The sequence below is a fragment of the Eulemur rufifrons genome, chromosome 25 (genome assembly GCF_041146395.1).
Source record: "Eulemur rufifrons isolate Redbay chromosome 25, OSU_ERuf_1, whole genome shotgun sequence".
NCBI lineage: Eukaryota > Metazoa > Chordata > Mammalia > Primates > Lemuridae > Eulemur > Eulemur rufifrons.
The window spans coordinates 10,126,160-10,153,971 of record NC_091007.1 but is presented as its reverse complement, the minus strand read 5'-3'; the positions used below and the strand labels follow the sequence as shown (position 1 = coordinate 10,153,971).

Sequence of the window (27,812 nt, the reverse complement as noted above, 5' to 3'; positions counted from 1 at the left end):
TTCTTTCCATGCTGGAGAACAGATGTTCCCTGTATTGTCATTGTTTTCTAATATGTATAATATATAACTGGTGTTTTTTAAATTTCTTCAGGATTATTTGTTTTCCTTTTCTTTTTTGAGAGGTTCTTAGCCCTCAAAAAAGGGCTTCTTGAAAATTCAAATAAATATATGTCTGCTGAGTTTCCTCTGCCTTGTGTTTTCAAAAATCTTTTAGAGAACCCTTCTGACAGGTTACAGTGGCTGATCTGACAGGCTTGCCCCTGGTCGGGTTCCTACCGGTTATCCAAGGAGGTTACGGTCATCCCATAGTCCATTTTGACAACGATGAGATGCAGGAACCTCACTGATCTGCACTTGACTTTATCTTCAAGTTTGAAGCCAGGAGCCAACCTGACTTTCTGCTTCAGCAATAGTTGCAATTGTTGAAGGTAATATCGTATTTCCTTCGTGTTTTAGCCCCAGTTGCATTTCTTACAGAAACTTGGCTGGCTCAAGTCGGTCAGTCAAAAAGCTGATGGTGGCCTTTGAAACCACTCTGCAGTCCTCATCTTTAGATACTTCTAGCTCACTGCCTTTTAAGGGCATAGTCTCCCTTGTGGGAAAAACAGAAAACCACATAATGCTCCCAAGACCTTCTGCAAATAAAGGACCCACAGGGAAAAGTTCAGGTGGCTTTTTAAGGTCTCAGTGTGTTCATTAAGCAGTTTTCTGATGACCATCTTTGTAAAACCACCGCAGAGATTTCCGATGGCCTGGCAGGACCTTAGGACACTGTCCGTCTCAGAGAAGCAAAGCAAAGGGCCTGCTGTTTGGCAGTCCTGCTGTGTGCCTCCTTCCCTCTCCTGCTCACTGGGACAGACAGACGTGTGATTTCAGCCCAGAAGGCCTTTCATGTTAGTTTGGAAATCTAGGTCATGACCTTCATTTTAGGGAAGCCAGAGTGGTACCCGAAATTGTCCAATCCCCGACACCATGGACAACGTCCCCATTTCCCTCGAGATAGCTGTTATGGTGTGAGTTGACCCTCTCTGTGTGGAGTCCAGCTCAAGAATTTTTCTGTCCAGAGTTTTAGGTCTACGAGCCTGGTTGGAACAGGGCAGGTTGGAAGCACTCTTTTGACTTTGACTTTGATTTTATAACTTATTAAATCGATATGACATGCAATTTTTTAAAGTGCACGCGTGCGAGGGGGCGGGGAGAGCTTCTGGAAACCCCAGGCCTCGGCACGCCCACTCCTGAGTGGAAACCCGCCCAGGTGGAGGGCGCTCCGGAACTCGTGCGGAGCTACAGTCGTGAGGCCTGTGTTCCAAAAATGCCGGCGCTCAGGACTGCGAGTCTGCACTTGCGGCCTTCAGAGCCGGGATGAGGCGCGGCGCGAGCTTCAGGGTCCCACCCGGCCGCGGGATCCGGATCCCACCAGCCTCTGCCCCAGACCTCCGGAGTCTGGAAGCGCCGGCCGCCCCCTTGAGCGCAGGCCGACCAGTGTGGGCGGGGCTGGGGCCGAGGCCGAGCCTGCCGTGGGGGCGGGGCCTTCCGGCGTGGGGGCGGGGCCAGACGGGGCGGGGCCGGCGTGGCGTCTGGACTCGAGCGGGACGGCAGGCGGCACTGTAAGGAGCTGCGGCCCCGCCCACCCCGCCCCGCGCCGGCCCCGCCCCCCGCGCGCCGCCTTCCCAGCCCGCGCCGCCGCGATGGCGGAGGACAGCGAGTCTGCGGCCAGCCAGCAGAGCCTGGAGCTGGACGACCAGGACACGTGCGGGATAGACGGGGACAATGAGGAGGAGACGGAGCATGCCAAAGGGTAGGAGCGGCGCGCGGGCGCCTCAGGGCGCGACAGGGCGGGAACCGCGCCCCGCCTCGCGGCTCCCTCTCGGGCGCCGGCTCCCGGGGCTTGGGGCCCCTCGGCCGCTCCGCCCGGCGAGGGCTTCGCTGCGGCGCGGAGCCCCCCGGCGAGGTCCGGGTGGCGCGGCTCGTGAGAGAAGAGGCGACGCGGGAGGCGGGGGCCCCAGGCTGTCACCTGCGGCGCGCCCCCGCCGGCCGGCCTCGCCCACCCGCGCGGCGTCCGGGCCCGTGAGGCGGCGCGCTGCCCTGACCAGCGAGCGGCTCTCCGTGGGAGCGAGGACAGGCGCGACGCCCTTCCTTTGTGGCGGCGGCGGCGTCCCTGGCCGCTGCAGCCCGGGGGTGGGAAGTCGCCCTCCTCTGCGCCGTGCCGTCCTCCTCAAGTCCGGCAGACCCTTCCCTTCCCCGCGCTGCCGGCGCCGGCAAAGAAACGCGCGAAGCCGCGGGTCGGGGGTGGCGTGGAGAGGTGGCGGGTGGGCTCGGGGCTGCCTGCTGGCGGCCAGGTGCGCAAAGTTCTGCCTCCCCAGCGCGGGCGCGGGGCGCCGAGGGGGTCCCGGCCCGGGCCGCTCGTGGGGACGCTCAGCTTTGCCCCCCGCCAGGGCCGAACCCCTGAGCAGAGCACCCGCAGACGCGACCGCAACCCGCTTGCAAACCTGGCTTTTGGGCTACTCAGCCAAACGCACCGAGTGTTTCAACACTTGATCGGGTTTCTTAATCCTTCTACCCTTGGCCCCTCTTCCTCCCCTGCAGACTCGATTTGCTCTTCTCTTGGAGAAGGGATTGCTCCAGGTTAAAGCTGGTATTGACGTCCTCCGTTTAGAGGCAGGGGGTCATTTTAAAGTGGTGTTTGCGTTATCCTTTTATCCCGTAGGATTCAAACTATGCGCTGGTTGCAGAGCAGTTCTTGCTGCCCCCCTTAGAAGTGAGATTTTGCGATTTGGCGAACCCCGGTGACCGATGGAGAGGGTTGTGGGTCATCTTGAAAACAGGATAGGCCTGAGTCACAGATGGTTCATGAAGAGATTCTTCAAAGGGTTGATGATTGAAACGTGTAAACCATTTGCATTCTATTTAACGTCTCCTGAAGATTTGAAAAAGGAACTTTTACTGACCTTTAATGCGTTATAAAATATTAAACGGGAGAGCAAGAAAAAGAAAAGCTTGATTGCATGTATTTCCCCTTTGCAAGTTGCTTTTTTTTATTATTATTTTTGCAGCGAATACTTCAGTGGCAGCTGCAAGTACCGAATGTTCTAGTCTAGAATTTTTTTTTTCAAAGAGGGGAAAGGAAGTTGTACAGAAATCTGAGTCTGAGTTCTGTTGATGCAGCGATAGAAATTTGCCTTTGATAGATAAATATAAATATGTTTTTGAAACAATGGTTCTGTTGCTAGAAATGGGCCCAGATGCAAACGTGATTGGTGGACCACCCAAATAACTTCAGTACCTGCCAGTTATCTTTCTAGAGAGACCCTGGATTTCTGTCGTCTCTGCTGTAATTTCTGCCTATTGTTGGTTTGATTGATATTGTAGGTTGAGGGTTTGATTAGGACTTCCACAGTTGACAATGTCCATGGTAGAAAGAATTACTGACCTGTGTGCTAGTTGGTCCGGCCTGTCTCCTGACACCTTTCAAGAGTCTGGGTGAAGTTCTTGGAGTAGCACCCAAAGAATCTCTGTGCCTTCTGAGTTCTCAGTTTTGTGCCTCAGCCCCTGCATTATGTATTAGCAAGGTTAATAAAAATTTAGAAATGCCCGGTGGACTGTAATGTTTTTAACCAAGAGCAGATAACATGATTACAGCTTCTAGTGAGAAGAAATTAATATAATGGGTTTATTGTACTCTATTAAAATGTAAGGAGATTAGTAAAACTCCAAATGGCTGCTCATGTTAGACTGCTTTTTTGGTTTTGAATTTCGACAGTGTGTGCCAAATTTGGGGGAGTAATTGTGTTTTATTTGGCTCTTGTTCTGATGATATGGCTCAGTAGAAACCTAGATTTTCTTGAAGGAGCTCAAGTTTGTAAATGTTAACGTTGGAAAGACTCCTTTTCTGCACTTGGCCTCTTCATTCTGTACCAGTTTGAACAAGTAACATATAATAAGCCTTTAGATGAATGAGTAGGTCCACGCTTCACCTTTTAAAGGCAGATGATCAATTTGAAGCCACAACGCAGCTGTCGGTGCACAGAGTGGTAATTTACCCAATAGTACTCTTGTGGCCAAAAAGAATTAATTTGCCCCCACCATTGAACATCCGGGATAATGTATTTACTACTTGTTTTAGACACAGTAAGCTGAAACTAGAGCCTCAAATAAAAAGAAAATATCCAATTAGATTCTTATTTTGCACCAACATGTAAATATTACTGCATATACTTTTATTTTCATGGAATTTTCTTTATGGACTAAAAAGAGCATTTCATTTTTACGAATAATGCTGAGAGTCAGTGAACAAAATATAAGATGTTTTATGTTTAATTCAAAGCAATGGTGTAAGTATTATAAAATACTTGAATCTCACTATCTTTGTATTTTATTTTTCATGGAGAATGAGCTCTTTATCCTTTTGGTCCACCCAAGTATGGAAGTGATATACCACTATAAAAATCTTATGAATTTCAAAAAAAAACATAGAGGAGAGGGGAGGAATTTGTAGTTTTAATTAATGAGACTGTATTCAAAGAAGTATAGTTTTATTATTTTCAAACAATATATGGCAATTAGAACCAGGCTAATAGAGGATTGCCTAGAAAGTTCTTTTGGATAACTTGCTTTAACACATGATTTGCAATTAAAGTAAGTAAGTAGGTCTTTGTAAAGAGTTTGAGGGAGCATGAAAAGATTTTCTATTAATTTCAGTGCAGCTTCCTGTGCAAATTATTACAAATAGTTCAAATGACTGAAGATTTCTGTTCTGCTGTGGGTGGCCATGGTGTGAAAGAGGTTACCTGTAGGATGAATTTCATAGGAGCTTTCATGGCTGGATTTGAAGTTAGGTAGATACTGAAGGATCTTTAATACTCGGATCATCTTTGCTGTGTTTGTGTCTTCTGTTTCTTATAAAGGGATTTGGGGAAACCATTGAGGACAGGCAAATTGTTGAAGGATCAGCTGAAACTCGCCATCTTCTTGTCCGTGCCATGTCAATGGGCGACTTCTCGTTTTGTGAAATACATTTGGCAGCAGTCATTATCTCTTACCGCATTCAGGATATTGTCCAGTGTTAGAAACAAAAATCACACAGTTAGCCTCAAATAAAATTGGTGCTTACGTTGGTAGCAAACCCAAACCTCCCTCTCCTTGGTTTACCAATGCTGACTTTCAGAATGCCTATTTCCTAGACAGATTGATGTTTTTCATCCTTCTCCCACTAGAAGAGCTTTTCCCTGAATATTCACTATGATGAAATAGGAAGCAGCTACCTAGAATATTTATGTAGGGAATCAAAATAAACACATATGAATATGTCCTTTTTGGCCGATAAATGACTAAATTAATCCCTGAGGTAGATACAAAATGGTTTTAGTATTTAAGGGTGAAGACATTTTTAAGAAATTTTTTTCTTAGAAAAATTAAAGATCTGGTAAGTAGGCAAAGATGAAAACGTCGGAATTCTTTTAACAAAGAACACAACCTCTCTTATACGACCCCCCATTTAGGGAAAAAAAAAAGTGAGATTATTCTCTGTGCAGTATGTTGTCATATCTGACTTTATCTGTCTGTGGTTAAGATTGAGTGCAGGAACTTTCCCTTAGTCAACTGTATGGTATCAGTAGGAACATACAGAAACTTACTATAACTCTCAGTAGGTTTTTCTTGTCATCAAAAATTTAAGGGATAACTCAAAGCTGCCTTTTCTGAAATTTGATCTGTTATCAACTGTATAAATCTAAATGAGATCCTTACCCAAGGGACCTCTGCAATTCAAGAAATACAGTTTGAAATGATCAAATATCTGCTAAGACTTGCATCTGAATCATGCTTTGGCCCAGAACAAACTTCTCCCAGAGATTGGCTAAAATACAGAAAATTTCTAAATATAGGACACATATTTTGCCATCTCTGTTTAATAGCACAAATATATGCTATAAATCTATTCTGGTTATAATCACTTTAACAGAACCAAGTTCTACTTCAAGTTCAAGAAAGAAATTGACTGGTTTGTTGTTGTTGCATTTGAAAATATGTTAAGGACTGTTAACTCTTGTTAAGAGTAAAATGTGCTTTTTAAAAATTCAAACAATAAAGTGTATAAAGTATAGAATGAAAGCTCTTCGTCATCTTATATCCTAGAGATGCCACCATTGGCAGCTTAATTAACTCAATATTTTAATATATGTCTGTGTTTAACATAAACGGGATCATAATTACCTTGTATTTTTCACCATTAATGTTGTCTGCTGGAACTTTTTAGGGTGGTAGAAATTCAGTTTGGTAGTCATTAGTACATGGGACTCTCGAACACTTGAGCAATCTTTTATTTTAATTAACTTAAATTTAAATAGCCCTGTGTGGCTAGTGGCTCTGGTATGGGGCAGCTCAGATCATCTTTTGCCTTTTAATTTTGTTTGTGAGCTTTCATGACACTCAAAATATTTTTTTTTATTTTCCTGACTTTTGCTGAATGTGTCTAGTTTTTCATTCTTCCTTTTTCTTTTCTTCTGGGGATTATCTTTAAATCTTGAACAAGCATGTTTTATCTATATTTCCCTATGTATTTAAAGATATCCAAAATATTCTACCACCTCACAAGACAAAAGTAGGATATTTTGATATCTTCTCATTTTCATTTCCTAGGTTTTGTTGAAATAACCTAGAATTTTTATTCCATGTGGCTTCTTTTATTTTTACCCTTGTATCCCTTAATCCCTAAAGACTTTTTTCTTAATTATTACTGTTTTTATCAGTTACCATTATTCTTTGCAGAACATACACTCTCCTTTTCTTCTTTAAGTACTTTTTCATTTAATTTTTTTTTAAGTATATGGATGGTGTATTTCCTGAGTTCTTGCATATAAGATTCCATTCTTTTAGATGGAAGTTCTCTTCCTACCCCAGGCAGATCATGCCCCTTACTTCTTTACAAGATTTTTCTGGGGGGAGGTGGGGGAGCATAGTATTTTGTCGTACCCTGTAACCACAAAGATTTCATCGAAATATGGGACATTCCTTTAATGAAAGAATTGAGTGGCTCTCTGATCAGAACTGCGATACATAAAAAAAGAAAGTTAAAAGATGCAAATTTGATATGCAAGGGAATTTAGAAATAGGCATATAATTTTAAAAGTACATCAAATTATTAACTTGGCTGGCACACATTAATATTTTTAAATATAACGATGATAATATAGAGATTCAGGGAAAAAAAAGCATTTTTTTTTTTTACTTAACTATCTTCCTTTAAAACTCAGACAGGCCCAGAAATGAGAAAAGTTATATGGGAACTAGTGTATATCAGCTATTCTATCAGGAAAACATTTTTGAGTATGGGTGAGAAAAGCTATAAAAAAATAGGACAATTGTTCACTAATTCGGGCTGTCATGAAGGATATACTCTGCCAACTCCTTCAAGCCTTTTAAAAAATTTTTGGAATTTCTACTTGTTTTGTTCATCATTTCATCCTTAGGAAGTTTTACATAAGATGCACAGAAGTAAGCCTTTAAGAAATTTGTTTGTTCAATGACTGAACAATTTGTATTTAAAGATATGTAACAGAATTTTTTTTAGCATTTTAAATATTTCCTTTTATATTCTGATCTTGGACTATCTGCAAAGACAGGTCTCACTTTACAAATTGAACTTCACACTAGACAAGTTTCTGGCCAATGAGTGTTAGATGAAAGTTTATTATAGTTTAACACTATCATCTTAGCAGAATTGGGTTTTTATATGAAGTGGGCACCAAAATTGTTTGATAATAATGAAATAATTGTAAAAGGAGAAGGCTAAAGAGAATGGGACATAATTTTCCCACATTTAGAATATGGTACAGGTTTAAAAGAACCAAAAACTTGGAAACAGCCCAGTATATAAGAAAAGGGGCTGACTGACAAACTAGACCAGAAGCCAGTTAAGGACATCGTCAGAGTTCTTCCACTCCAGCCAGGCTTGTTTTGAATCCAGGGCTTATTGCTCAGCCATTGTCTAGAGCTCGCCACCCTCTGCTGCTGACAGCAGTGTAAATATTCAGATTGTTGGCTGGTCCTGCAGTCATCTTGCCCCAAAGCTTCCACCTCAGCGGCAGCAGCCACCTACCTGCCTGCTCGGTTGACCTTTTATCGTTGTCTCTGCCCCAAACTGGCCATAAACTTCTTGGGCATCTTCGAGCTCTGAGCCTTAGTAGGGCTCGTGCATGACTTGCTGCTTTGACCAGAAGTGATATGGCTTTGTGGATATTTGCAATCCCGATCCCAAGAGAAGAAACACGCTGAGTAAACCCTGAAGCAACCAAACCCATGAAGTGGCTGAAACCCTGCTTTAGATGAGGCCATAATGATGACCAGATGATGACCACTGGAAGGTGGGCTTCCTGCTCTGGGTTATGCATTTACTTGGGGGAAAAAAAAGAGTAAAGAAATCTATACTGGAATTACACAGATCAGCCACTGACAAAACAAACAGTCATGGTGATTTCTCTAAGAATCTAAACTGCAGGTAAAATCCATTATCGAATGGTGGCCATGTGATCAGCTTATGTAAGATGGGTGCCCCAATCCAGGGTGAGCACCCACATGTGGGCAGTACACTCTGAGAATTTGAGTCAGCCACAGTGACTTCCCCAGCTGTGGGTGCAAATTCTCTTCCCTCAGCAGGGCAGTGTCATGCACCTTTGGGTTACTTTTACTGTTTTTCATAAACTGTACAAAACAGCCTTGTATTTTCTCCCTAATAGTGCCTTTCCTTCTAGTGAAGTGATTTGATATCCTAACCAGAGCTCCAGGGCATGCGCATACATGGTACAATGGCCTGTTACAATTTGATAAAATAGGCTAATAAAAAAAGATCAAAGATCATGAATAGGCAGTTCACAAAAGAAGACCTAAAAATTGTCAATAAATATCTAAAAAGATGGTCAACCAATGGAAATACCTAACTGAATAGTGTGGTAATTATAGGGATTCTGGAGCCAGACTGGCTGGATTCAAGTCCTGGCTCTGTCATTATTAGCCACGTGACCTTGAGTAAGTTACTTAACCTCTCTATATTTCAGTTTCCTCAACTATAAAGTGGGAATAATAATGATGATCGGACTTAGCTCATCATTGTGACAATTTACAAGTTTGATATCTTTAAGGTGCTTGGTACAGTGCCTGATACATAGTGAGTGTTCTAAAGCGGTAGCTTCTGTGATGATTATGATGGTGATGATGTAATGTTGATGATGGTGATGGTGAGGATGAAGATGGTGATGATCGTGGTCATGATGGTTATGATGATGGTGGTGATAATGGCAGTACCATATTGTTCTCCAATGTTGTTTCCATTTACATTTTACCAGTGGTATATGGGTGTTCCCTTTCTCACATTTTTCTGATGTTATGAGACTTTAAAATGCTTGCCAAATCAGGCCAGGGGTGGTGGCTCATGCCTGTAATCCTAGCATTCTAGGAGGCCGAGGCAGGAGGACTGTGTGAGCCCAGGAATTCAAGAGCAGCCTAGGCAAGAGAGAGACCCCGTTTCTATTTTAAAAAATAGAAAAATTAGCCAGATGTTGTGGCACACATTTGTAGTCCCAGCTACTCGGGAGGCTGAGGCAGGAGGATCACTTGAGCTCAGGAGTTTGAGGTTGCAGTGAGCTATGATACCACCACTGCACTCTACCCAGGGTGACAGAGCGAGACTCTGTCTCAAAAAGAAAAGCTTGCCAAATCAGTGGATAAAATTGAGCATCTTTTTTTCCATAAGTGTATTGTCCATTAGGGCCTCCTCTTTTGTGAAGCGCTGATTCATATCCTCAGCCCATTCTTCCTTCAGTCTTTTGTCTTTTTCTTAGTGACTTTTTTATTGATTTCTCATTCATCCAGCAAATGTTTATTGAGAACTTTTTATATGTCAGGTAATGTTTTAGGTGCTAAGAACACAGTTCCTAGCCCTGTTTTGTGGATCTTATGTTCCAGTTAGAGGGAATTAAAGAATGTAATTTTAGCTAGCAATAAGTCATATGAAGAAAATTAAAGCAGGGCAATTGTAATAGCTAACGTTCACTGAATGATTTCTATGTGTCAGCTACTGTGCTAAGTTCTTGTGTGAATAACTTATTTTATCCTCACAATTTTTCTATGACTATTTATTGAAAACATCATCCTTTTACAGTTGTGGAAACCAAAGCACAGAGAGGTTAAGTAATAAACTCAAAGTCACGCAGCTGGGAAGTGGTGGAGCCAGGATTCAAACTCAGGTGGTCAAACTCTAGCTAAATGCCTGCAGTCGTGGCCAGGATGTTATGTTGCCTCTACATACTATACTGGTTATAAAATGTGATGGGGGAAAAGAGCTTTTTATATATCTTGGCTATTAAAACTTTCTTATGTGTGTTATAAATATCTTGCCTCATTTTGTAGTTTTAAAATTTTGTTTATAATCAATTGCCGTAAAATGCTTAACTTTCATGTAGTCAAAGTTACTACCTTTTATCGTGGTTTGTACTTTCGGGCCCTTGTTTTAAGAAATTCTTCACTGACATTACAAAGTTGTCATCTAATTCTTTCAGTTATTTATTCAGATATATACTTGGGCATCCACTATACGCCGCACACTTTGGCATTGGACAGATGTGAACTAAATGGACAGACATCACTGCCTTCAGTTTTAAGGTTTTGTTTTCCAAGTTTGGATCTTTACCTCATTTGGAATTTGTTTCTGTATATTGTGGGACATAGCAAACTAATTTTATTTTTCTGCATATAGGAAGCCAGTTTTTCTGATGCTATTTATTAAAAAGTTTTTTTACTGCTGATTTATGATGTAAGCTTTATCATGTATCAAGTTCATATATATCATAGGTCACCATGGGTATGTCTGTTGTATTTCATTGATCTGTTTGTCTGTTCTTGAGCTCTGTTGTATTTCAATAATGTTTTGGTTACAAAGGTATTGTGATCACAGACGATTTAGAAAATGCATGAAAATACAAAGAAGATTATAATCACTGATATTTCCACATTTTCTATGCAAGGACTTGGAAATCAAGTGGGAAAATATTTGTAAAATAATTGCAGCATCAAACTACTAATTTTTATTTTATTTCACTGTGGAATGGAGCTAAATGATCCCTCTGGTGGTATCCTATAAAGTCTAAAATTGTTTATCTTTGGAATTCACATACCAAAAATTGAGCTCTTTTGATGTCACTGTTAGGATTGACGTATTAGTTATGTTGGGCTGAGCTGCTGTAATACACAGACCCTAACACTGACTGCCCAACACAGTGGAATTTTCTTTCTTATTCACGTGCCAGTCCCGGGCAGGTGCTCCCTGGGTGGCCGGGGAGCTGTGTGGGCTAGCTGTGTGTCCAGGGAGAGAAGAAGGATGGGTTTTCATAGACGTTCTCCTGGACCACCTGTAAAATGTTTATGTGGCTCTGTTACATTGGCTATTCCATCAAGTCCTGTCTGTAGATTCTATGAATGCTTCTTTGAAGAGATTTTCTGATGTGCTTACTAAATATTTGACATTTCCACAGCTGAGGAGTTTATTGATTTTCACTTGAAGTTTGAATGGGCCACAGGTTCTCACTAGACACAGACTGAAGTATCTCCTTTCCCAGGTAGCAAAACTGAGAGCCTTTTCTTTGTGGGACTTTGATATGAAATCTTGGGAAAGAAGGAAATGGAACTTCTGTTCTGAAAGATCAAAGGATCTTTATAAAAAAGCAATGTAATTTCCATGGCTAAATTTCTGTGAGTCAGTACTCAACCTCAAACACTATAGTCTGAATCAGTTTTCTCCATTATATTTCCAGGAAGAGACTTCTCTTGAGCACGGATTTTCCCTTATTATCCCACAGCCTGCTCTGTGTCCCTCCTGCCTGCCTACTGTGGCATCTCTTTCTGTCACATGTCTCCTTTCAGAAGCGGAACCCAGCTACACAGCCATAGCTGACTCCTGACTGTGCAGGTCTTAACATCCTACCACCCCCGGGGATAGGAGTTGGACCTGTCAACTTTTTAAACAGTTTTATTGAGATACAATCCACACACCGTACAATTCACCCATGTAAGGTGTACAGTTCGGTGGGTTTTAGTATATTCACAGAGTTGTGCATCCATCACTGCCATCAATTTTAGACCATTTTTATCACTCCAGAAAGAAGCCTGCATCCCTTAGCCATAACCACCCAAACCCTCCGTCTTCTCAGCCCCTGACAGCCACTAATCTACCTCATGCTTCCATTAATTTGCCTGTTGGAACATTTAGTACGAATGAGATCATACAATAGGGGGTCCTTTGTGACTGGTTTCTTTCACTCAGCATACTGTGTTCAAGGTTCATCCATGTTTTATCATCAGCACTTCATTTTTTATTGCTGAATAATATTCCACTGTATGGCTAGATCACATTTCCTTTATGCCTTCATCAGTCGATGGACATTTAGGTTGTTTCCACGTACTGGCTATTATGAATAATGCTGTTATCAATATTTGTGAACAGGTTTTTGTGTGGACGTAAGTTTTCATTTTTCTTGGTTATATACCCAGGAATGTGATTGCTGGGTTATATGGGAAATGTGTGGTTAGAGTTTTGAGGAACTGCCAGACTGGGTTCCAAAGGGGCTGCACCATTTTCCATTCCCACCACCGGTGTATGAGGGTTCCAGTTTCTCTACGTCCTCGCCAGCACTGGTTATGATCTTTTTGGTTATAATTGTCCTAGTGGATATCAAGTGGTGTACCTGTCAGCTCTAATTCCCCGGTTTCCTTACAGCCTGTGGAAATGGGTCAGTAGCTCCTCCTCGTTCCAAAAAGCTCGGCTTCTCCCCACTGCATACGTGCTCTCAGATGTGTCTGGGAGTTCGGAGGAGGAGGTGACCAATTTAGTGCCTGATTTCTATAGCTCTCTGTCAATTTATTTTTAAAGCTCAGATAGAGGGAAAAAAGAAAAACTCTTGATGAACTACAGTTAACAAAAATGATTACAGTTTCTTCATTATACCACAGTAAGAAAGTATGATTTTTAGCAATGCTGTCGGCGGGGTGGGGGGGGGCCGGGGGGAGGGAGGTAGTTTTGGTGTGTAACATCAGTTAACCCCCAAATTGTAATTAGCAGAAAACCTCACTGCCCTAGTGTCCTGTAAGTTACAAAATGGGTGATAAAAACTTATTTAAGGAATTTTTTAGTGAAATAGTGTGGTGATTTTTAATGTCTTGAGATCCACTCCAGTTTCTGTGAGTTTGTTTATCTGTTTTGGAGAAAATTAATCCACACCCAGGACAGATATTTCTGGAATCTTCATTGATGGAGATATTTTTATCCAGTTTGATAGGCATCTGCTTCAAAGCATCCAAGCTTCTTGGAAATCTGGAGATATTTTAAACTGGGTGTATTGTACAGACAAGCTGTGAGGTCCTGGGCTCCTAGTGGTTTCTAGAAAAGCCATAACCAGCAGTAGGTAAAACAAAGGATAGTGGCAGAAGAGAGATAATTCCCTGGGTTGTGAAGCCAAGGGCATGTCCTTACGATTTTGGTTACTACACCTTCCCTCTGCCCCCTGCCCCCGTACGGTGCAGCCCACATAGTACATGTACGATAAGTGCTCGATAATAAATTGCAGTAGGCTTTACCATCAAGGTTGGGAGAATTGTAGCTTTCAGAGTTATTAATATTTTACCTAATTAATTATTGTTAATTAATAATATTAATATGTGATTGGAACCACCTCAAGAGCCAGAATTATTCATTCATTCTTTCATTCATTCAAGAGTCATTTGTTATATCTTCTAGCGTGAGACAGTATAGACCTTAGGGATGCAGTTATGAATAGATTTCTTCTGTAACACACAAACACGCACACGCACACACACACACACACACACACACACAAAAACAGTAACAGTCCAGCAGGCTCACCACTTTACAAGGTGCCAGCCCTAGGAAAATTGAGGGAGGACGGCCTAAACTATTCCTACTCCCAAATCAGAATATATATAAAGCCATACATATCCACAGCATATATGTATGGTACCTGGCTGTGATATGTTTGTTTAAGCCCAACTGCTAGTCAGATATTTATGGGTGTCCTTAGCCACCAGATGATTTTAAATGTAAACATCATGATGGTACAAGTTTGATTACACTGATGGAAATAAACTGCTCGTTTTGGGGTGAGAATGCCTTACTATTTTTAGACCACATGGGTACCGCTTGACAAGATCTTAATATATCTCCAAAAAGGAGCACGGTTTTCTTTTTAAGAATTAGAATGGAAATATGAATCTATAACTCAAGTGCTTAGTTCTTAAACAGTTTCTCTAACTGTTGAACATATCTTTCATATTTTGACTTTACAGATGAATAATTCATCCATTTTAAATTAAAAAGTTTATACTTATTAAGTATGAAATGTCCAATTTCCTTAAGTACCACGTTTGATGGTTGAGATCTCTGACATTTCACTGTGACATTTCTTGTTTATCTGTTCTGCTCTGCCACTCTCAAGCTCATACAGTTCCTTTGAAAATGTCATGGGCTTCCTGTGTGCTGGTTTATAGTCCACACCATTAGACAAAAGCCACATCTACAAATCTTGGAGATAAGTTTTGCTTAACCTTGGGCTCCCTGTGGGGTAGTGATGGAACAATGCCCTTAAGATTCTCAGAAGGCTGGTCACGGTGACTCACATCTGTAATCCCAGCACTTTGGGAGTCTGAGGTGGGAGGATTGCTTGAGGTCAGAAGTTCCAGATCAGCCTGGGCAACATAGCGAGACCCTGTCTCTAACTCCCCCCCCCCCAAAAAAAAATTAGCTGAGCATGGTCATGCACGACTATAGTTCTAGCCACTTGAGAGACTAAGGCAGGAGGATCGCTTGAGCCCAGGAGTTCGAGGCTGCAGTGAACTATGATTGCACCACTGCACTCCACCCTGGGTAACAGAGTGAAATGTTGTGTCTAACAAAAAAAAAAAAAAATTTAAATTCGTAGGAGCCATATTGTTTAAAGAGAGGATATACGAGGTGCATCCTTCAGAAACTCAGAAGGCCTTTTGATTAGATCTTTCTGAGGTCTGACAGCTCCACCCTGGATTTTTATTTATTTTTTTGTCCTGAGATGTTACTTAATATGTGACTGCTTTGCTCTCTGGAGATGCTGGGGGTGAGGGATAGCTTTATTTTTGAATCTAGCAGGTATGGGCTGGGTTTATATTTTCTTTAAATTCTACTTACTACCTGAATGGTCCTTCTTTAGTTAATCTTTCCTTTCTCGTTTTGTTATAGACAGCTAGAAGCGGCCAGCACTTTCAACTCTTTGCCCACTTAGTTAGATCATCAAGTTCATTAGGTCCGTTTTCTATTTTTCACATTATTGCTGGCGACAGTTTTATAAGTATTCCTCTGCTCCGTGACAGAGGTGTCCGTTCCTCAGTCTTCCGATGACGTTCACACTATTTTACTTTGCACCCTCGCTGATGGCTTCCTCAGGTCATGCCCCTTCCCTGGCAGGTTCCTCCGGGTATCTCCAGCTCTGTCTGCCACCTGGTCGTAAAGCCAGTGCCACCCGTTTTAGCTTTTTGTTAATCACAGCAGCCATACACTTTAGTATACCAAATTTCTGTTCCGTTGTTTATTGCTGCATAGCAAATCATCACAAACTGGGTGACATAAAACAGCCACTTACAGATTCTGTGGTCGTGAAGTCGGCACAGGCAGCTTCTCACTTGGGGCCTCTCAAACCTGTGCAGTCACCTGCAGACTAGGCTGAGACCACTCACCCCTATGGGCCACCGGTGGTGGACAGGGGCTGCTGCCTGGAAGTTCAGCGGCTTTGTCTGCGGAACTGTCCCCCAGCCTGGTGGTCTCAGGGCAGCCAGACCTCTGCAGCTCCTGGCTGCTTCCAGAGTGAGCATCCCAAAGGAAGCAGGGCGAAACTGAACAGCCTCAGAACTTATGTAGTGTCACTTCCTCTGTGCCTTATCAGCGAATCACAGGCAAGCTGACCCAGATCCAATGGGAGGGGAAGAGACCCAACTTCTCTATGACAGAAGCATCAAAGAATTTCCTACATGTTAAAATTCCTTGCACCTGGAGCAGTGTCTGGCACAAGATGGACCTCACTATGTAGTTGTCGAGTGAATGAATGGGTATCCCATGAGTGGCCTGCCAGCCTCTCTGTTCTGTTAGTCTCTGCAGTAGCAGCGGTGTTAGTACAGTTTGACCCTGTATTAAAGTTGTGTTCTAATGGGGCTGTCTCATATTTATAATTTATTTGGCAAGTAAAAGCACAGTACCTCGCATTGTACACGTGTTATTCCAAAGGGGTTAGGATGTTATTTTTCTTAAAAGCCATTAAAATGATAGAAAAGTATAAAAGGATATTTATGTAATTTTGGAATAGTCAGGGCCTTTGTAAGAGCTAAAAAAATAAACTGGGTAACGTATTTGCAATCTAAATAACAGACAACAAACTTTGGCAGTGTAATAGTGACATAATGTAGAATCTCTCTCCGAGGGCTGTTATAAATGGAATTAAGCACCCAAAGTAAATACTTAATAAACGATAGATGCTGTCCATGCTATTATAAAGAACACCTATAAGTCATTTTTTAAAGATGGCTAATAGGAAAGGGATATACATGATCAATTCATGAAGAAATATAAATGGTCAATAAACATATGGAAGAATATGTAGCCTCACTCCAGATTAAATAATTGAAACTTAAATCTACAGTGAGATTTGTTTCCACCTGTTGATGATGAAAAAGGACAGTACTATTTCAGTGCTGGCAAAGACGTAGGGAAGCCGATGCTCTGATTCGCTGCTGGTGGAGTGGACATTGGTGCAGAATTTAGGAAAGCAGTCTTAAGTATTTATTAAAACCAAAAATGTGCATGCCCTTTGACCTAGCATTTCCACCTTTAGATAGACTGGCTTGAATGCACAAAGAAGTAAGTACCAGAATAGTTTTTTCATAGCAGGGTTTTTTACTCTAGGAATGGTTCAACAAAATGTGATCTGTCTGCACAGTGGAACGCTGTCTAGTTGCTAAAAAGAAAGGAGGTAGCTCAGTACGGTTGACCCTTTAACAACGTGGGAGTTCCAAGTGCAGACCCCTGTACAGCCAAAAGTCCACGTGTCATTTTGACTCCGCCAAAACTTAACTGTTAATACTAATAGCCTACTATGGACTGGAAGCTTTACCAATAATGTAAATAGTCAATTAACATATATTGTTTGCATTATGTGTATTACATACTGTATTCTTCCAGTGAAGTAAGCTAGAGAAAAGAAAATGTTAAGAAAATCATAAGGAAGAGAAAATCTAGTTGTTATTCAGTAAGTGGAAGTGGATCATTATAAAGGTCTTCCTCATTATCATTGTCACATATTGAGGAGGCTGAGGAGGAGGAGGAAGAGGAAGGGTTGGTCTTGCTGTCTCTTGAGTAGCAGAGGTGGAAGAAAATCCTCATATTCTGGACCCACCCACTTCAAACCAGTTGTTCAACAGCTGTACATCCTGACACGAAAATAACTCTCAGATACTTTGTTAAGTGGAAGGGGTGGGGGGGAAAGCAAGTGGTATGTTTAAGATTCAATTTTTGTTTAAAAATCACTCATTGTGAAAATGAGAACATATGTAGAAAAGAAAATTTCAGAAGCATGTATAGAAGGAAAACAATTGGTTGCCTGTAAGGGCCAATATCATAAGGCTGTTAATATGTATTGATGACATTTGAGTCTCATGTAATGAATATCCGTGTGATAATTAGATACCAACCCAAGGAAAAAAGGTAGCAGCAGAAAGAGCTGATTGATTTAGAGCAATAGACAGAAACTGATTGTATCACTTTTCCCTGCATTGGGCAATAATGCACCAATAATCTCTGACTTTAAATTTTAATTTACCTTCTGGGAATTTTGTGCTAGAATAGGCCCAAATAAATGGAGAATTTAAATCTCCTTGTGTCCTTTTTTTTTCCCCCCATTTGCTCTTTCAGGAGATGAAAGCTGTAAAATGACAAGGGTTCCAAACGGAAATGTTTCACCAGTTAATGTTTTTTTTTTGCTTAGAGTGTTTTTTATTGTTAGCTCTCCTAGTAGAAATCTTTATCGGGAAAAATTTCCTCCTCTGCGGAAAAGAAGTTTCTTTAATGCTGTTGCTTAGGAGATTAGTGGTTTGTTGTACACAAGAGATGTTTGTATGGAATGTTTTGCATTATTGTATCTCTCCCTCAAAAGGCTGACAAAAAAGTAGATTAGTAGAGCAGTGATATCTGTGACTACTGTTTGACTTCAGTTATAAAATGTGGTTTATTTCTACAATTTTCCTGCTTAAATGACATCTCATCACCTGCAGGAGCGTGTGGAGTAATTTCTCCTTTATTACTTGTTAACGTCATGACCTAACTACCTTTCATTTTCCATTTACATCCTAACTTAGTTATTTTCTAGCGTGCATAACATTTGTATTTTTCTAGGTGATTAATTTTATGCAATTCACTTTTATATAATGACTTTTTTTTTTTTTTTTTTTTGACTTGCCCTCTTTGCATTTCCTACAGAAGTCCCGGAGGGGATTTGGGAGCCAAAAAGAAAAAGAAAAAACAGAAGAGAAAAAAGGAGAAACCCTATTCGGGGGGCACCAAGTCAGATTCTGCATCTGATTCCCAGGAGATTAAAATTCAGCAGCCTTCAAAGGTGAGAGCTGGGGTTTGTTTCCACCTGTGCGGTGTCTCCCGCACGAGTGGGTTTACGCAGCCTAGCGCTCTGGTGCGTCAGATGTGTGAGGGTTCTGTCGTGACGGTGTGGTGAATGGCACCAGTAACTGGTGGGAATTTACAGCCTCCTTAAAACTGGCTTTGGCCCCCAAGTCACTGAGAGGTACACTGTGCTTTTGTGTGTATGTGCGTGTCTCCTGTATTTCCCCCCCTTTCTAAGTGAATGAGTATTTAGATTATAGTCGTAGAAGAAAGTGTCAGTGTGAACTTGTTAGGTTTTTTTGAAGTTACTCTTGATAATCTGATGACTCTTCGTTCAGAAGATATTCACGTTTTAATTTTTCTGGGTGTCTGTCCAATTACCTGAATAGCACAACACCATCTGGCTGCAGAGTTCAGCGAGAGAAGCCGTGGGTAAGTCCGATGCTGACTTTGAATCAGACCTGTCTTTGGTGGCCATCCTTCCTTCTACGGCCAAGGGTGGGAAATACCTCCTGACATTCTCCCTGAAGAAACACACGTTTAGACCAACCCAGAAATGGTCCAGCTGGGCCCCGTGTTGGCACACGGCCAGCCGAGCAGAGGGTTGGTTGTGCCACACGGGCGTCTGGTGGCACAGATGGCAGCCACCCCCATGTGTGGAGCCAAGCCCCAGGTGTCCTGTGTGCAGGGCCTCCAGGAAGCACAAAGCCCTCTTGATGCACGAAACTCACGGTGAAAGGGTAAAATTGGAAGGATAATGGAGTGGAGATGATTTCGATGACTGTAGCTCCACGTCAGTTATGGACAGCGTGTGGTGTCACCGATATGGCTCGGGGTGACGGCATCAGAGACCTTCTTGCTCCCTTGCTCATGAGCTGTGTGCCTTTGGCCCAGGTGCTGTCCTTCCTTCACCCTGTTCCCTTACCTGTGAAACAGGGATGGTGCCTTCTCCCCAACTCAGAGGGCTGTCAGGAGGTTAAAATCCAATCATTTTTTTAATTAGAGAGTTTTTACGTTATAAAACACTGTGTATGTGGCAGTTACTACCGTGATGCAAGTTTTGTGGGTTTACATATTTTTTTCCTTATGCAAAGTTTATCTTCCATGGCGTGGAGTGAGCCTGGCAGGTAGTTTTGTTGTTGTCGTCGTCACCTGTTTCACACAAAAGGACCAGGAATCACTGAGAAGGACAATTACTTACCCCAACTTTATCCTGACTGATGGTGGGGTGAGAAGAAAGTGGAGTCTTCTTCCTCCCTAGCTTTTCAACTTGATTTTCAGGTAATAAATATTCTATCCACTAGACATAATTTTCCAAGGTAACTCGTAGGAGGATACCACCATAAGCTTGCAAAATACTCCTCTCAGTGTTGCTTCATCAGATAAACGCAGCATCCTTTGTCTGCAGTGTGGACATCTTCTGTTGCTTCTACCATCAGCTTCTGCCCTTTCCTTCTACCCCTGCTGATTTTAAGCCTTTCTCCTACCTCTGGTCACTTACAAGAAACTAGAGCAAATAATCCAAAAATACAATGAATTGGAAGAAAAGTACTTTGTTAAATTTGTATGTCATTAAGATACGAGCCTTATGATTTTGATCCAAATCAAAATGTAAGATAAACAGCTTACATATCTAACAGAGGAAAACTATCTAACAGGAAACAACAAAACAAAACCAAAAAACAGCTTACAAACACTGCAGCAATCCTGGGTTATGCCGTTAGACTTCTAAGCGGAGACATTAAGACGTTATCCTGCCTCCAGTTAGACTTCAGGACTTTGTTTTGTTGCATCATTTTAGTGTCAAGAACAGTAAGAAAACCCCACAAAAAATGCAACCACAGGGCAGTCTGCAGTATATAAACCCTGTTCCGTTCTGTGTCAGATGGTAAGCTTCCCAGGTTAAACCTATTTGCTCCAGACCACAGATTTCAGGTTCCAAGTTGAACATAAGTCCAAAGTCACTGTTTACAAACCACTGAGCGTCAATTGTACCTTTTGTTGGTGTCCACGGTGTGTTGACATACGACAAAACCGAAGGGCTCTGATGTTTCTTTATAACTGCTTCTGAATTGCAGCAAAGAATATTCTTTGTATGGTATCAAAATTCTGCAACTTCTCAATCATTTTGCTTATTGAAAAAAGTCACTGATATCCACATTCAGTCCCCTGCACTGCCTTCTCATGTCAAGTACAGTCTCATGTTCTGTGGATTATCACATTATTTGAAGAATTTAAAGAAAAAGAGCCAGGGAATCTTCAAGTGAGGATGGGAATCTTGGCTTTGAGAAAGGAACTTTAGGGTTTAAAGGTATTGTTTGATTTGTAGACTGAGAATGTGGTTTGCCTAAAAAGGAGGCTTAGTTTCCAACACTTGGGTTGGGGACAACAGGTATGGTTGTCAAGGATCTGAATTTCCAGAGGAAACTGCTCTTCCTTCTGGCTGGAGGGTTTGTCTCGAGAGGATCATGAGTAGCTAGAGAAGGACACGGGGTATCCAGGAGGAAGGGGCTTAGTTAGAGGTTTCCTTTCTTGATCATTTCCTTTCCAGCTCAGATATCTTTCTTTCTTTTTTTTTTTTTTTTTCTTCCTTCTAAATGAACTACAATTTCCCTCATGCGCCTAGTTTCCGTTCCAGAAGTTACTTCCCTCGTCCCCGCATTGCTTCTGCAGAGCGTTTTCCCTGACGGTGCACACGAGGCTGGCGGCTGCCTGGCTGCTCTGTGACAGTACTGCATGCGTCGCACGTCACTCCTTTGGCCTCTCCCCCCAGAGGGGCAATGCCGGGGACCACTTGCAGGTAGATGGGAAACGGAAGCCAAGAGCACTTCGCTTCGATTTCCTTCCATTCCCCAAACAGACTTAGAGAACTGTCGTTGTCTTCAACAGAAAATGAGTGCTTATGTTTTCGTATGTAACACACTTGAGCCCATGCCCTTGACCAGCCTTGGAGGAGGATTGCTAGTTTTTAGGTATTGTAGTCTCCCAGGCAGGTACATGGGCGTCTGCCCCAAGTTTAAGAGCACGGCAGCTTTCTCACGGTTTGTGTCTCTCTTTGCTCTTGTAGAATCCGAGCATTCCCATGCAGAAGCTGCAGCACATCCAGAGAGCAATGGAGCTGTTATACGCGTGCCATGGCCCCGCCAGGAGCATTGATGAGGCTGCAAAGCACAGATACCAGTTTTGGGACACGCAGCCGGTACCCAAACTAAGTAAGCTTCCCGACTTTTTTTTTTTTTTTTTTCCTCCTAGTAAAAATCACAAAAGAGACTTTACTTCATGTATATTATTTGTTTCATACCACAGATTTGAAATTTACACAGAAGTACTATTTTTCTTTTTAAAATATAACTATTAGGTAGTGACATTGGCTTTTGATAACAGTGATTTTAGTCTGATTCCTATCCCTATAATAACGCCCAGTTTCCTCATACTTATGAAACATCAGAGTCTTAAAAATGTATATAGAAGAGGGATTCATTTTTTCTTTCTGGGCTTCATGGAGTTGTTTTTCTTGTGTATATCATAAACAAATTTTTAGCAGTTTCACTCCTCAGTTATTCCAAAAGACTCAAAAAATGTGCTCGATTCTATCTTACTGAAATGGAAAGTTTTGAACTATTTATCAACAGGATTCTGAACGCTCACCAGTGGTGTTAATTAGTATCCGTTAAATATCGCCAGTGTTGTTCGTGAGTATGAACTCTATAATGTTCCGGTATTGTAAGGGAATTAGGACGCCTCGTGAGGGCCTTTGAAGGGCTCTGGTTCCTCTAGGAAATGACCACAGGGCCCCTTCTCCTGGGGCTGTGCCCGCTTCCTTACATTTCACTTGGACTCTTACCAGTGAAGTTGCCATAATCGTACTTTCCTTGTTCCTCTTTCACATTGGACAAAAAAAGATGATGTTACAAATGCCATAAAAATGTTCAGAAATGTACAACCTACGCCTGCTGTTTTGTCTTATGTGCATATGAAGATAGAGTATCATATAATTATTTTTTTCTTTCTTGATTGTTCAGGTTCCAGAATCTATATCATATAAAGGGTTAATCGCCATCCACAACTCTTAATTACTCAGCTATATATAAATAATCTGTTTTATCAAATATAAATCAGGGAGCAACCCTTCTCTGCGCCCTTGAATATTGGTTCTCAAACTTTTGTAAAGGTACCGCTCCTCTGCCACCTTTCCCCACCCCAAACAACTTAAAAAGAACATTACTTCTGAATGTGGGAGAAAAAAGAGAGAAATGATCTTAGCTTGCCCTTTTTCTTCTTCAGGCTCTAGAAATGTCTTTAGGAATAGAGGAAGACTCTCTAGTATGGACTGACAGGATATTTAGTGACACTGAAATGAGTGACCATTATTAGCTAAAGGGCTCTCGATATATCGATCTAAATGTATCAGGCTTAGCCCAGCACCGCTCAGAGACCTACAGGTCTGCTCTGCAGAGAACAAAGCCACTTTCGGCTGGCAGGAAACTCCAGGGCACCTCTTGGGAAGATGGCCCAGGAGCTCCTGAGCTGTGGCCGTTCCCTACTTTGCATGGTTCTCCAGTCCTTGCGTTCTTGGTTGGCAGCTCAATGCAGTAGAAGCCAGAATAGGTCTGGGAGGCCAGGTTGGTGGAGGACAGTGGGTCTAGGGTGAGGGAAAACATCGGGAAGTCAGGGGGACTCTATCTCTCCATGCCTGCCCATCCCAAGGGGTGTCCCACCCAGCTCAGGCCAAACACACCCATCTGTTCAGAGCCACTTGCAGGGCTTGGTCCCAGGAATGCTCTGTGAGAGCCACACGCTAGGCAGTGGTCACAGGGACTCTGTATGGGAGTGACTGGGAATTTGTCCAGTTGGGCCGACTTAAGAAAGCCCAGGGTATCCAGTGGACATTAACTGGGAAATTGGGGACAAGAGTAACCAAATTAGGGATTAGAAGGAAGAGAAAAAGAAACACACTGGAGGTGGTGCAAACACTGACTTCTACCTGCAGGAGGGTTCTGTGATGGAAGAACCAACCCTGAGGGTCCTTCCTGCAGCAGGTGTTTGTTGAGTGTCTGTTATTGAGTGCCAGGTACAGCGCAGGGTCCATCCCATACCCGGGCAACAGCAGTGGAAAAGTGGGACAGAAGGTGGCCGGGCAGGGGGTGGAGGGAGGACATACTTGAGGTAGCACAAAGCTTTAGTCACGGAAAGAGGCTGTGAGAAAGCGATGTGTAAGCTTCCGTCTGAGAATGTCGGGGCCTCCAGTAGAGGGAAGACGCCAGTAAGGCCCCGGGCCGGGATGAGGCAGGCAGTGGCCACGCACAGAGCCCAGGTTTTATTCCCACCGCGTTGGGAGGCTCTGCAGAGAATGAACTGGAAAAAGGCATCGTGGTAGAAATTGCAAGAGACCCTGGTGGCCTGCTCTGTGTTGCTAGCAGTGTAGACAGGGAGAAGTAGCCAGTCTTGAAACTGATTTTAGGTTTTGCTGGGAGGAGGCAGAGGTCTCTGCAGTCCTCCCCCTCCCAGTTTGCAGAAATGCAGAGTAAGAAGAGAACGTCCTCAGGCTGTCGTGTCGAACCCACGCTGCTTACGATGGGGTGTGTGATAAATCTGCCTTGTAAAGGTTGAGACTCAGAACTCACCACCATTTCGTAATGTCATGTCTGTCACTGGAGGACAAACGATTTCCCCTTTAATTGGTGGAATAGCATTTATTTGACACCACTGCCTAGCTTCCCTGTCTCAGTCCAGAAGTAGCTGAAGTTACACCATCTTTTTAAAGAGTATATTAAGCCCAGGGGCCCAAAGTCTGATTTTGTTTATGTCACGGACCATTTTGGATCATCAGGATACTTTGCAATTTAATGTATTTTTTTTCTTTTTTGTCTTTCTTTTTCTCTTTTTCTCGCTGTCCAGATGAAGTCGTAACATCTCATGGTGCAATTGAACCAGATAAGGACAATATACGCCAAGAACCATATTCTCTGCCACAGGGTTTTATGTGGGACACTTTAGACTTGAGTAATGCCGAAGTGGTGAGTAAAACTCTTGAATTCAACACCTGCGTTCACACGTAGTGCTTGTTGTGCGTTGGTTCCGAGCACCATAGATAGGACACTGGTTTTATCTCGTAGCTCAAGGAGTTATACACGTTGTTGAATGAGAATTACGTGGAAGATGATGACAATATGTTCCGCTTTGACTACTCGCCCGAGTTCCTGTTGTGGTGAGTCTCCCTGGCCACGAATGCGGTGCACAGCGGGTGTTGGGCTGGGTGGGAGCTCCTGTGTCTGTTCCCACGTTCTGGGATGCTAACCGGTGCTTGTTTCTCATCCACCCTGACTTCAGGGCTCTGCGTCCTCCAGGCTGGCTCCTCCAGTGGCACTGTGGGGTCAGAGTGTCTTCCAATAAAAAACTGGTGGGGTTCATAAGCGCCATCCCGGCAAAGATTCGGATTTATGACAGGTACATGTCAGAGCTTGTCCGTGCCAACTTTTGTGTGTTGCTTTTCCAAGAATTGCAGTTAGAAAAGGCTTTTTAAAATTACCTGACGTGAGCTGCTGTTCGTGCGGCACATTGTGCGTGTGTGGGGACTCTGATCAGTTTGGCTGTGAACCTAAAACTGCTCTAAATGGTAAAATTTATTAATTAGTAAAGAAAAAAAAACCTTGGACTGTGAACCGAATAGAAAGGACAATGATCTCTCTCTCTGTTTCTCTCTTTATCGCTTTCTTTTTCTCTAACTCTCAATTTCATACATGTACACATTATATATTATGTACATATACATAATGTGTGTATGTCTCAATATAAACAAAGCCATAAATGGATATTCCAGGTTTATTTCTGGAAAACAATTACTGAAGAAAAATTTTAGGAGGGATAAAAACTTTCTCTGCATAGCATAAGTATATTGTGTTTTTTCCTCTGATCTCCAGCTCTGAAAGTCAAAGATCAAATGCATAATAGGTCTGCCTACTTTTCTGTATAGCAGGTTAGCTTGCTTACTGCTAAAAGCATTTTATCTCAAGGAATATTACACCCCAAGTGAAATGCCTGCTTACCTGGAAGCAGAGCCAGGAACAGGCTTTGAGGTCTGGTCAAGGCCCCTCGCAGCAATCCTGTGGATTTGTATCATACTCCAAAGCAACGTCTTATTAAATCCTATGCCACGCTGACCCACTTATTACCATAATTATGTATATTACAGGAAAAACATAGAGAAACTTTAAGGTGCACATCTGATCCGGTTTCCAAATTGAAACCTTGCAAAAGACCAAAGTCCTAAAATGAATTTAGAACAAGAGTGTTTGGAGCCTCCGTGGCCTAGAGTTACGATCATTTTGGCAGGGGAATAGTCTTTGCATCTGAATTTACAAAATGTCTAAATGATAAAATATTTTTCTTAAATATTATGTTAAAGGACATCTTTCGTGTTCTTAAGTCTTTGCAATTGTATGGGCGCTGTCCTATTTTTTAAAATGTGTTTATCTTATATGGGCTCTAATTTTCAACATCTTGATTTCTTAGTGTGAAGAAGATGGTAGAAATCAATTTTCTTTGTGTCCATAAGAAATTGAGATCAAAGCGGGTGGCCCCAGTGTTAATCCGAGAGATAACCAGAAGAGTGAACTTGGAAGGAATCTTTCAGGCCGTGTATACGGCTGGGGTCGTTCTTCCTAAGCCGGTGGCCACGTGCAGGTAATAGCAGCACATTCTTACCTCAGGTCTCTCCTTTACCAGCTGTGTTGAGCCTCACTGCCTTTTGCTAGAAGTATTATTCTGCTCAGGTGTAACTCAGGCATTTTGTCTTACTCGTGATTATGTAGTTTGTTGGTAGCAGCAGAGAACCTAAAACCACTGAGTCCAGTGTTCTTTCCAGTATCTCATACGGCCACTGGGTGATTCAAAAAAAAGTTCATAACATTTTCCTGCTTATGATGCTGCATCTAGACTTGTGTTTCTAGTCCTTGTAAAAGACTAGTGCTGTCTCTGCACTGGAAACCCTGGAACATTGTGACCTTGAAATGTCCAATGTCGTACCATTTTCTTCTACCCAGCACTCGGTTTTCTGCCATGCTTTGCAGCACTACCGAACTGTTGCAAAAGCCTGATTAAACAGCAGTCGAAAGGCTGCAGGTGTAGAGTGTGCTCAGGGAAGAAGGCTTAAGCTTTATTTTTACAACTTCACCTACTCTAGTCAAGCTTTCAGAGGTTATTCCAGTGACGAAGTGATCAGATTGCCACTGGACTAACCTGTTTCTAAAACATCAGAAAGAGCTTGTCTCCCTCCACTGAGTTTACTGACTCAAATAGGATGAAACGTTAAACATCGTATAAACAATAGCACTGTAAAATTACTATATCCTATTTTAAATTATTACATTCGTAAGTAAATGGAATAAAAGACTTCACAGGTGTATTTTCATACAAATCATTTATCCCAGTACCCAAACTGAAATCGCTTAAGAAATTCAAGCCAGTTGAATTCAAAAAGTTGTTTTCTTTGCTGTGTATTCTGTAAAAGTGAAGGCTACTAATTGAGGAGAAGTGTTTTCATGTTTTTAAGCTTTTCGGTTTGCCTTTTGTAGAATCAACGATGATCATTAAATACTTGCAAAGCTTGACATGATGAATATTTCTTTTGTGATTTTAAGATTCCTCTTTAGTGAAAGAGGTGGAAGGTCACAAACTCCAAAGGAACATAACTAGGAATGTAAGAGATAAACAATTGTCTAATAAAATTATCGCATAGGAGGAAGACCAGCGTCCGGCACTGTGCCAGGCGCAACATAAGTGTTCAGTAAATGCTTATGTAACAGCTGAGCTGAGACAAAGAGTGAAAACTTGTAAGTTAGAGATCAATTAGATTTTAAAACTTTTATTGTATTCCAGATACTGGCATCGATCACTAAACCCCAGAAAATTGGTAGAAGTGAAATTTTCTCACTTGAGTAGAAATATGACTTTACAGAGAACAATGAAGCTATACAGACTTCCAGATGTAAGTAAGAACAATTTGCAGTTTTTTGAAGCTGTTACAACTGAAGATTTTAATGCAGAAAAGAATTATTTGCAGGAGTCTAAAAACTGACTCGTGTGTCCAAGGAAGTGAGTATGTAGCTAAAGAGACTGCATA

General features: G+C 42.2%; 1 protein-coding gene across 2 annotated transcripts in view; it reads left to right on the top strand.

Moving 5' to 3' along the window:
* Positions 1-1,688: 1,688 nt before the first annotated feature.
* NMT2 (N-myristoyltransferase 2) overlaps positions 1,689-27,812 on the top strand; it is a 42,363-nt gene continuing 16,239 nt past the window's right edge. Inside the window, exons 1-9 of one of the 2 annotated variants that reach the window (XM_069458898.1) lie at positions 1,702-1,798; positions 18,554-18,689; positions 19,081-19,123; positions 21,759-21,903; positions 24,590-24,708; positions 24,808-24,899; positions 25,022-25,138; positions 26,204-26,374; positions 27,569-27,677. In XM_069458898.1, the coding sequence (XP_069314999.1) occupies positions 1,771-1,798; positions 18,554-18,689; positions 19,081-19,123; positions 21,759-21,903; positions 24,590-24,708; positions 24,808-24,899; positions 25,022-25,138; positions 26,204-26,374; positions 27,569-27,677 (960 nt within the window). In that variant the 5' untranslated portion in view covers positions 1,702-1,770. Of the gene's footprint in view, positions 1,799-18,553; positions 18,690-19,080; positions 19,124-21,758; positions 21,904-24,589; positions 24,709-24,807; positions 24,900-25,021; positions 25,139-26,203; positions 26,375-27,568; positions 27,678-27,812 lie in introns of both variants that reach the window. The other variant, XM_069458897.1, reaches the window with a different exon arrangement.